Source organism: Sparus aurata, chromosome 10, assembly GCF_900880675.1.
Source record: "Sparus aurata chromosome 10, fSpaAur1.1, whole genome shotgun sequence".
Classification (NCBI taxonomy): domain Eukaryota; kingdom Metazoa; phylum Chordata; class Actinopteri; order Spariformes; family Sparidae; genus Sparus; species Sparus aurata.
Genome location: NC_044196.1, coordinates 6,957,398 through 6,968,650, shown reverse-complemented (window position 1 = coordinate 6,968,650; position 11,253 = coordinate 6,957,398). Strand labels below are relative to the sequence as shown.

Here is an 11,253-nt window from a genome sequence, read left to right as displayed (position 1 = left end):
TTAGTCTTTATATCACTTGAAAAAAACAAGTACATGTCACAATTCATTATCTGTTTCAAAAACTCTCTTTGGAGTCCTAATTAACAATCTGTCATGTGCACTGAATTCCCAGCATGGAAAAATCCCCTCAGACACTGAATGCAGCTTTAAGATTAGTTTTCCCCCAAAGCAGCCACACTTCACATTTAGCAGACAAAAAGTTCTGGAAACAGAAAGTAAACAGCACAACTGTTGCACTCCATCTTAAGCACAACAAGGTAAGTTTGTCCTGCTTACAAATAGTTTAACTACAGCAGCAACAATACAAGCAGATATCAGTTCATATGTTATTACTAATGAGGAATTTCACTACTTGTTTTTGTCAGATGGCTGCAGTATTCAACTTGCTGGAGCAATACAGATCTCTCTAACACATCATGTTTTGTCCAACTTGGAGGATGTGAGTTTCAAGAAATGTGTTGTAGATGACTCCTACAGCATGACAAGATAGGATTACTAGTTTTCAACTAGTTCCCCCAACACACGGGGGAAAAGCCCAAAGTCGCAATTCATTTTGAGAAACAAGCCAAAGATTGCTTAGAATGAGCAGAGTTGGCAACTCTGGCTTTTCATCTGGTGTTCTTGGACTAGATCGACACTTTGCTGCCTCCCACAGTTCAGACCTTGAACTACAGCTCACTGACAGAAGAGAAGCTTTTATCAGTCAGGCTTCACTCAGTGTTGTAGAGAGCGCTGTTGTTATCTCAGCTGAATGCTGCTCGGTTGATGCTGTGTTGCAGTATAGCTTATATTACTGTAATATACTGTGGTCCAGTCGGGCAGTGCTGCATATTCAAAGACTGATATGATGAACCCTGAGCATGGTTTCAGAGGACACTTGTGTTTGAGTTTGCTCAGGTTTATAATGTGGCTGCTCATGTCCGGTTTCACAGAAATGTTAATCATTAGAGCCAAAATCTGTGACCAGCATCTCTCAGTGGAGAGCAGCATAAGATCTGGGAGTCTGTCTTCCACAAATAGCTTCCTGAGCCGGGCTCTGCTTCACTGACTGTGCCACTGAAGCAGTTGTCACTTGCAATGTAACATATATTTTGAGGAGCTTGGTCAGGATAGGGAAAACTGTTCACTTTGTTGACTTTAAGGCACCTTAGCAGAGCGAGCACATTGTTGTTTGGAACAATGTAGGAAGAGTGGAACACCTTGATTTCATTGAAAACATCTTCTTCCTTCATGTCATTTATTTTCTGCTTAAGGTACAGAGAACAATTCACTACATGTTGTTCTCCGGAAGGGCACTTCATCATGTTCCTTCTGAAGAGGGACACTTCCAACAATATTTGTGGCAGCAAAACTGGGTGTTTTTAATGAGATATCAAGAAATTTCCAGCCGTGTTTGTGGGGGCAAATACATTATATTTACTAACCCTAATAAACTCCATATAAACTTTACCAGACCACAAGCAAAATGTTGTCTCAGGTTAAAATTAAAAATTAAACCCCCCAAAATCAACATACACATAAATGCAGCCGTAATATTAATCATAAACATCAGATATGATGGTTAAACACTGTCAGGGAACAGTTTACTGCTCTGAGTGCTCTTACTTTTCATATTTAAGCTATAATATGAACTTTTACTTGATCCAGGATTGAATCACAAATAACTGCAGTGTTATAATTAAATCACTAGGGGGAGCTCCTTATGTGTTTCAGGTCTAAGTCCAGTATTGTGTGAATAAAGTGAGCATTTTTTTAAAAAAGTGAGAGTGCTTTATTTCATGTAGTTAACATAAAAACAGGAGAAAAGCATACAATAATCTAAGCCATATTTACAGAATTCATATGAAAAATAACAAAGATTAAATAAAGAATTAATACTTTATCATAAATACAAAGCAATTCTAAATAAAAGTTTCCTAACCCCTAACCTCTTATTGTATCACATTACAATATACATTCATAATTTACATTAAAGCTCATGTGGTCAACACATGAAGAGATTTACAGAAATTCAGATATTTGCACAAACATGAATAAATAAATCAGTTAAAAATTTTAAATGCTTCCCGGAACACAAACTTTTACCCTCCGTCCTGGTTGTGCAACGTAACCTGCAGTGTCATTTTCATAAAAACATGCCGTCCATGAAGTCGCTGTGTAACGACCTGCAGGTGTGAAGTCCTTCTGTAAAGGACAGGATCTCTTACATGAAGCTTGATGTGAATTATTGCAGAACCGTCTCATCAGAAGTCTTCTAAAGTCAGACTTTCACCAGTAATTTAAATAAAAGACACAAGTGCATCATTACAGACAGTTTAAAGAGCTGCTCTCAGATCAGCTGTACCCATTTTAGATTCTAGATTGTAGCTAAAGGCCAGTTAGCTTTGGTCTGCTAACACGACTTTAGTCTCCATTTGTTAAATCCACAAATGACTTATTCCTGTGATTATCATGTAAAAAAGTATTTTCTGTAGTGAATCAATTGTCCTGAAAACTGTGCTGTAATCTTGCATTTTAGAAATATAGCATAAGGTAGCTAGTTAGCACAAGCTGGCTAATTATGAGCTACACATCAAATACTAAATGTGAGGAATTGTTTGTGTCTCTTAATTGCCCCCCAGAGACAAATTAAGTTTTTTTTATTGAATTGAATGGTGAGTTCATGGGGTGTCGGAATAATTGGAGTCAAAATGTTTAACCAACTGGGAAAATTCCATTGAACAAGTTAAACATGTCGAGTCGGAACGACAATTTGAAAAGTCAGAGAAAAGGAGATTTTTTTTTAAAAAAAGCAAAAAATAAAATATTGTTTAAAAATCTCTTGCTATGCTTGAAGGAAATGTTGTCTGTACCCTTAAATATGTAGCTGGAGGTAGCACCGATTTAGCTTAGCTTAGCATGAAGACTAGAAAAATGGAAAAAAAAACCTAGCTTGGCTCTATACAAAGCAAACACAGTGTCTACTAGCACCTCCAAAGTTGAATAATTAAAATGAAGAAGAAAACTTTAAAGTTAGACATTGAGAATGATGCTGTAGTGACGAGCGAGGAGCTGCTTTGTTCTAAAAGGAAGAAGCGGTAGCTTTAAACTTTATACCTGAGCTGTTCTGAGACATATATAACAGGGATAAAGGAAAGGGAAAGCTTATGTAATACAAGAATTGATCAGATCTGTTCATTACTTACTGCTAGAAGCATTTGGCTGTGCAGAAAGTTTTCTTTCTATGTTAAGGATCGAAAAATCCCAGACGTAACCTTCTACATCTTTGTGTTAAACGGTGTGCTCTTTTCTGGAGATATTAACAGCTCGGTTTCCTCGGGTAAGCCTGCCATGGGTGTGTAGTGGTGATTGTAGCTTGACGATGAGGAATGTCGACGCTGAGTCTTGGGAACTTTCGGACCAGGACAGGCAACACGGTCACTATTGGAACGTCCAAGCTTTTTCTTTGAAGCGTTGGATGAGGAAGGAGCAGACGGAACCACATCATCAAACCTAAAGATAGCAGGGCTGCTGTTGATACGGTTCCGTTGCTTCGGCCGGTCGGGTTCCTGGGTACTGTTTTGTCGTGAGAGGCGAGGTTTTGGACCCCGAGTCTGCAGTACGTTTCCAGGTTCTGGGTGGTTGCTGTTGGCTGAAGCTGCATGACTTAAGAACATTGTTTGCGAGCCAAGCTGGAAAACAACAGGACTTATTGGAGGGTTGTTGTTCTGTAGTTGTTGGATGGTCTCTTCCTTCTCACGAAGCTTTGACTTGAGGTCAGCAATTTCTCGTTTCAGCTTCCCAATTTTGTCGTTGTCAACCCTGACACTCTGCAGGAAGGGTTGATCTTCACAGGAACCATTCACGGTACTCACTGTACTCTGATCTGACGACTGCCTACTCATCAGGAAATTTGGTCCCTTTTCTGTGTGAGTACAAAAAAAAATAAAGAAAAGCATCTTTAGTTTCACATTTGTCTTTTACTAAAAGATAATTTAGGTTCAAGAGAGTTCAAAACAAAAATAATGCCCAAATTGTAAAAATGTCCTGGAATGATTCTTGAAAAGGAGGACACAGAATGATTTTTTTTTTTTTTAAAAGTCGACGTTTCCGTCACAAAATAAATCACGGCAATCTTAAAGAAAGGGTGCCGGAATGACAATCCTTGTTTTATATACAGTAAATTAAAAACATATTTTCATAAACTTAGGTGTACTTTGAAAGTATTTACAGGAAATGTAATGTTTGCCATCTTGTTTGTCTTGGCCTATTAAATCAATGCAGTGGTTAGAAATGCGTGCAGGAATGATGGTTGTTCATTAAAATAAATACTTCCTGCCACTGTTTCACATTAAAAGTCTGAATGTTGAGAGGCACACCTCATATTGCACTCGAGGAAAATTATTTTAAACATTAACTTCACAAGTTTTAAAAGTGATTTCTCCCACTAGAACACTCTTCGGCATATCTAAAGAATGTCTGGTTAAATATTGAGAATGTTTATTTTAGGTATGAGGAGATGGATGACGGCAGGGTTTGAGATTCAACAGACCTGCTTCCTGATCTGTGACCTAATACGCCTAGTGCATGACTTTCAGTCGGCCTCATGCCAGAACATTTACGTACTCTTTTCTCGATCCGCCCTAACTGTTATCTCTGAGGGTTTTTAAATACTCTCGTGACTGTACAGACTTGCTGTAAACCACGTTCCTGCTGAGTGCTAAATAAAACTGTGCACTCTGCTTAAATTGTGGCCAAGTTTCGACACGTTTCTACAATCAGCAGAGAAAAAGTACTGGCAGAATTGTATTCAAGGACAACTCTGGTGTCAAAACAACACAAAACAATTAGAAAATAACACAGACATCAAGACTGTGCTGTGATAATAAAGATTGTTCTGACATGAAGTTCGATGCTAAGAATGTGTTGATTTGTATGTGATTTTTGGCTGATTGTTCCCGACCCATCTGGGACTCTTGTGTTATTACAGTATGTTTGTCAGTATTGTTATGCTAGCTGGGAGGCGAGTTTCTGTGGCAGTACTGTCTCAGTGATACTGACTTACCAGATTTTCTGCATCTCGTCTTTACCAAGACAGTTAAGCCACATGACAACACTAACAGAAGTAATATGGCCTCTCCAACAGCGATATAAGTGGATACAGACCAGGGCTTCATGCAGTCGACTGAAATGACATAAACGTAGATTTACAACACACATGGACACCACATTATCTGTTGTCAGCGGCAGATTTCATTCTGCTTTTCTACTGCGGGCAATTCTATAAAACTAAGGTCTTCCCATGTCCGTGGATAAGAGACTTAGTGGAGTTTGATGCATTTCAGTCATATATTTAAACTTAACATGTAATCTCAGCTTGTTATTATCCAGAGAATAACTGGAAAACCTTGTCATCACATCACATGTTACAACCCTGGGAACATTAAAAGTGTTACAACATATATCAAAGGTCCTATTTGTAGGAAAATCCCAAAGTGTAAGAAATTACTCTCAAATCAACTTCTCCTACAAACAGGACCTTTGATAAAAACATATAACATAATAATTAAACTCTACTATAACACTTGACATGGTGACTTTCTTGTTTTGTTTTTCGTGATCCAGTCTGTACAGGTGTGTTGTTTAAGCTGTGGTGTACCTGGTATGTGTATCTGTGTGTCTCTGGTCTGGTTGATCTCTGGCTGGTGGACACTGCAGGTGACCCTGTGATGAAAACAAGCTTGCCGTTAGTGAATCATAGATGTTATGTTTGCTAATGGGAGAACAAGTGTTACAGTTGGTTGAGTCACTGAAATTTCAACAACATGACTCATGATTCAACCTATATTTGTGCGACTGTAGAGTTTCTTCTGGGGAAAATAAACTGCACCCATTAACACTCGCACTTATGCCTCCGACTAAAAGTGTCAGATACTTCTTAGTTAAGAAAACTTTTACACAAGTACATTTTGAAGAGGGCTCACCCGGACTTTAGCCCAGGAATTGCCGGCCCTGGTCTAGAGCAGGGTTGGCAGTCACTAGCAACTGACCTATTCAGTGGTTTAAGAATGAGGGCGTGCTGCATTTTGTTCTACACTCACTGCTAACGCCTAAAATCCAGAGGCTGCATCCAGACTGCATCGCCTCTTTCCATGGTTTTGCGCGGGATTAGAGATAAATGATGCTGATGAACTAAAGGTCTCAGATGAGGGACTGAAACCAAACCTTCTTGGATATGTTTTATAAGATAAAGGACAACTAAGTTTTAAAGATGGAGCTACAAAAGGCCTCTTGTAGAATATTAATCTAAGTTTGAATGAAGAAGTAAAGGTGAACCTGTGGGTAGCATCCTGGAGAGTCACTCTTCGTGTCACAGTGTAACATCCACTCGCGTCTTGAGTTCTATTCTCATTATCAGCAGTGATGTTGTTTCCCTGATGATCCAGGAACTGGATCTCGGGCTCCGGCAGCCAGCAGGTGGCCTCACAGTGAAGAGTCACTCCTCCGCTCTCAGATGGCACCACTGAGAGTTTTGGCTCTGAGACAGCACCTATGAAAACAAGCGTAACACAACTATTTACCTTCCAGAGGCTCTCTGAGCGATGTGGGAGAACAATCTTAAACAAGATCGGCAAGTTTGATATTCAATGAAAAACAGCTTTTCATTCACACAGTGGAAACTGGAAAAACAGTTTCCACCCACATGGAATTAAGTTAATAACTAACTGTTTAAAGGCACCGCACCCAAAGAGTTGTAAAAGTGGTTCTAAGTCTTGATTTCATCACATTCCTTGGCAGCATTTCTTAGCTCCAGGAAAAAACTGAGAACAAGATAACTGAGTGAAGAATGGAGCCACACCTGAGAGTTTGTACAGGTAATGAAATCTTTGATGCATACTATAGCTCCTAGGTGTGATCCACACCTGTACAGTGTAACTCAATAATCGTCTGATCGAGCTCAGGCCTGAATGAATCAGGCCAAATTGGGAAAGGACCAAACTTTCAGACCTTGGCAGCATTTACAGAAGGGCCCTGCTCCGTGATGGAACATTTTAGATTTTTTTTAGATTTAGACTAGACCGGACGTACCCACAACAAGCTCCACTGTCGTAATGTCCCGTGGGGCATTCTTCCAGAGCCTCATGCACCGGTACTTCCCTGCATCAGACAGCTGGACGTTAGAGATCCTTAAAGAGATGTTCCTGTTCTTCATTTCTTTGGTGATGAAGCTCGTCCGGTAGTGGAAGGCCGGATGCTTCATCTCGTAAGTCTCGCAGCCGTCCCGGTACAAGAAGACGACGTTCGGCTGCAGGCCCTCCTTGGACCACTCCACCGTTGGAAAGTCGTTGTTTGAAGTGACCTTGAAACTGCAGGGAAGAACGACATCCTCGCCAGCGAAGGCGTAGACGGTCTCTGTTGGACCATTCACAGAGGTTTCTCCTGGGAAAACACAAAACGTACAATTGAGTTAGAGACATACGTTACTCATCCAGTACAGTGTTGTGGTGGGGGCTGTTTCTGGTGACGTTGGGATATTTCCAGTCGCATTTGTAAAGACAAAACACAGCATTTTGAACAAGATGTTGGGATATTTCAAACCTTATTTGTTGCAACAAAATAAAATATTTCTAATGAGACATTGGGATAGTTCCAACCTTATTTGTGGTGACATAACCAAATCTTTTTAACAAGACATTGATATATTTCCAGCCTTGTTTTGTGGCCACCAAAACATGATCTTTTCCTAACCCTAACCAAGTGGTTTTGTGCCAAAACCGTACCAGACCGGAGACAGTCACATAATAAGTAAAAATGGACCTGAAAGAAACATATACAGAGACATATATAGCCAACGTTCATTCTGCTAACTGGGTTGAGAGTAAGTCGGAACCTCCTGCAACTTTCAGGCCTTTAAATGTTGGTTTAATTAAAGACTCACAACTCAAAGACTGGGCAGCATGTAGTGCTTCATTTTGCGTTGTCACAGGCCAAAGATTCTCTAGAAAGACAAAAATATTTGTGCGTACTTTGCCTCGGCCTACGCAATCCCAGTCTGACCTGGACTGACAGGAGTGTGAAAGTGTGTTTGTATGATATTTCATCCTCCCACCATCCTGTAAACGCATGAGGGCACGTCTGTAACGGTCTAGTGGAAGCGTCCGTTCTGACTCACACATTTGTTGTGTTTATAAGCCAGTCATAAATCAGAGGCAACACATACTCCTTAAAACAACGATTTCCCCTTTTCCCCCCTCCACGAGAACAGGAAGCAGGTCTGATGAAGGAATCTTAACCAACTGGAACCTCCAAACAAACCATTGTGAAACACTTGGCGGACGAGCAGTTCCTCGTGCTCCGGAGGTCATAAACATGTCATGAAAGTTTCCACTGTTCATTTGATTGCAGTCTATCCATTATAAAAATCTGCTATCTTTCAATCACAGAGCTCTGATGTAGAGCCGCAAGCACTGTCAGTGATTACAGGGTTAATAATGTAAATAAAGTCCAGAGTACTAGAAAGCAGAAGTACATTTCATTCACGACAACAAGCATCAATCAGCTGACACACTCTCAGAATGGATGATTGACACGAGATAGTGTTCGTAAAAACCACAGAAGTATAAATGATGACTGATAAATTAAACAGTGTCTGTGGTGTGTGTGTGTGTGTGTGTGTGTGTGTGTGTCTCAGAAAGATGGGAAACAAAGTGGAAAGTTGACTATTGCATATATTATGTTTGTTCTGTACATTATCAATAACTCAGTCCAACTGTGAGGACTGCTTTACCCGTCATTGACTTTGACATATTCTGGTAAAACTGACCCAAACCCGCCCGACCCACAGGTGTGTTCCCGTGTCCGGCTGCTTACGGGTCGACCTGTGCGTTACAATATACTGTAAATATATATAGTATATACATACATGTAGGGTTTGGGTCAAATACTCAAGTAAAGCACCTCAGAATTGTATAAAATACTTGAGTAAAAGTTCTGAGTTATAGTCCACCGCTGCACATTTGTCTTTATCAGCTTGATTATACCTGAATTAGTCCGATAACAGCAATAGTAAAACGCCGCTTAATGAAAGTGTGACTGACTCACTTCATCATGTGTCTGAGTGTGTTTGATTGTCGGTCTGACCTCTGACTCCCTCAAGATAAAGGAAGTAGTTTGACTCCAGCTGAGAGGATTTTTGCAAACACATGGAGTCATTTCACCAAAACAAAACCCCCTCACGCCTCCGCAACAATAACACACATCCGTTTCTCATGCTTTGTGGTTACTGACACGTTCAGCTGTAGCCGAGAGGGATACTCTGATGCAGCAGATGATGTAATCTGCAAAGTAACCAGTAACTACAGTAATCACATACATTTTGTTGACTAAAATGTACTCAGTCACATTTAAAAGTTATTGTTATTTGTGTAACTGAGGTGAAACACTTCCTCGAAGGTAACTCAGTACATTTACTCAAGTACTGCACAGGTTCAAATTCAAGGGTTTTACTTTAGTATTTCCATTTGCTGGAATTTTATACTTCTACTTCACTACATCTCAGAGGTAAATATTGTACTTTTTACTCCACTTTAACTGTCTGACAGCTTTAGTTACTAGTTACTTTTCAGATTACCTTCCTGTCCAGACAAACTGAACGAAGTATCTGATGTTAAATGTACTCAAGTATTAAAATGACCAGTAAAAGTAACTGTTACATACATTACACTAAAATGTGCTGTATGATTATCAGAATAAGTTATTTTAAATCTAATTGTTGATGAAATAAACACATTTCAAAATGTTCTGCGTTGGTTCTGATGCAGCATGTAATCTGCAAAGTAACCAGATAAGTTATCAGATTAATCTACTGTTGCTGGGTGAAAAGTGAATGAGTTAATGATAAAACTCATTCAACATGTGCTCCACTGTGCCACTCTGGCCTCTAGATAAAGGAAGTAGTTTGACTCCAGCTCAGAGGTTCTTTATCAACACACAAACAGAACCAACTCAAACACGACAGGCGGTTCCGAACTCACCTTCCTCTACGTTTGTTGTGTGTACATTTGTTTAGCCTTTACCAGACAAACCCTCCAAAGTAAAAGCTTTAGAGAGGATTCAAACTGTGACCGACCTGAGCACGCAGACAGCAGAGAGGCAGCCAGCAGAACCCGGTGATACATCACCGAACCCAAAGCCTGCAGGAGAACCGGTCCGGGAAAACGTCGAGTCTGTGCAGACAGGTGTTAGTTCCAGCAGGTGTGATCAGCTGGGCGCTCTCATCAGACTGAAGTTCACTCACACGTTTCTACTACCGTCACTGATGCTGCGTTCAGGGTCACTGGGGAAAGTCGGATGTTCTGCTGCTTCCTCCTCTCACTTGTGTACTGGTATCTAAACACACACAAGTGTCGTCACAACACTGCAGCTTCTGATTTTGATGCAACACATTGGAAACTGAACTGAAATCACTGTGACAGAAATGAAAAAAAAAAACCCTTAAGACATAAAACTCTAGATTTTGATTAAAAGACTAGAACAACAAACGCTGTGTGCTTTGAGTGTAAGAGCGAAAAATCCAAATTAACTCAAATATGCCAACTTGATATTTCAATATTTTACACGACAGTAACATACACAGAAAACACAGCTTTGAAAAATACCACAAACAGCTGTAGGTCTGGATTTTATAGAAGCAGATACAAAAGCAGCATTTTTTTCTTGCCACTATTGCTTGTTCTTAGGGGAAATATTCTGTCTTTGTTGATATATTAATGAGGGAGTATGGTTTCGACCTTCAGAATTGGGGTCCATACAGCTTGTCCAGTCTGATCCAAGTCTCTGTAAGCCTCAAGTTCACAAATTGACCAGAACAGATGTAATATACACCTTTTTTAAAGCTTTAAGTTAGGATCTCAGGGCATCTGGAGACTTGGATTACATCAGACGAACTGTATGGAGCCATTTTATGTCTTTTTGGTTGTTATTTCCATTTTAAATCAAGTCTCCAGCTTCCTCAGTTGTTCAGGAGAATGCTGCCACTCTGTTCTGCTGTGAGGATGTCAGGACACTCGTCTCAAACTCTTTAGATCTCTAGATTGTTCTTGTTGTTTTAGTTTGATTCGGAATTGTAATTTCCCAGTTCTTGAGACAAGCTTGAACGTTACATTAAGATGAGGCAACATCTGGTTCATGCACTTCACACAGCTGTCAGAGACAGGAAGTCATGTGACACGGTGTAAAGTCCAACACAATGATAAGGGCAGCAGCACGGCTTCA

At 40.1% G+C, this 11,253-nt stretch overlaps 1 protein-coding gene across 1 annotated transcript; it reads right to left on the bottom strand.

The window, feature by feature from the left end:
• Nucleotides 1–1,793: 1,793 nt before the first annotated feature.
• Nucleotides 1,794–10,261, bottom strand: LOC115589799 (butyrophilin subfamily 3 member A2-like). Its single transcript, XM_030430957.1, has 6 exons — nt 10,109–10,261; nt 7,069–7,419; nt 6,316–6,529; nt 5,639–5,703; nt 5,045–5,164; nt 1,794–3,904 (listed from the first exon to the last, which is right to left on the bottom strand). Exons 1-6 carry the CDS (start codon nt 10,155–10,157, stop codon nt 3,258–3,260), a joined length of 1,446 nt encoding a protein of 481 aa, XP_030286817.1. The 5' UTR covers nt 10,158–10,261; the 3' UTR covers nt 1,794–3,257.
• Between the last annotated feature and the right edge of the window lie 992 nt (nt 10,262–11,253).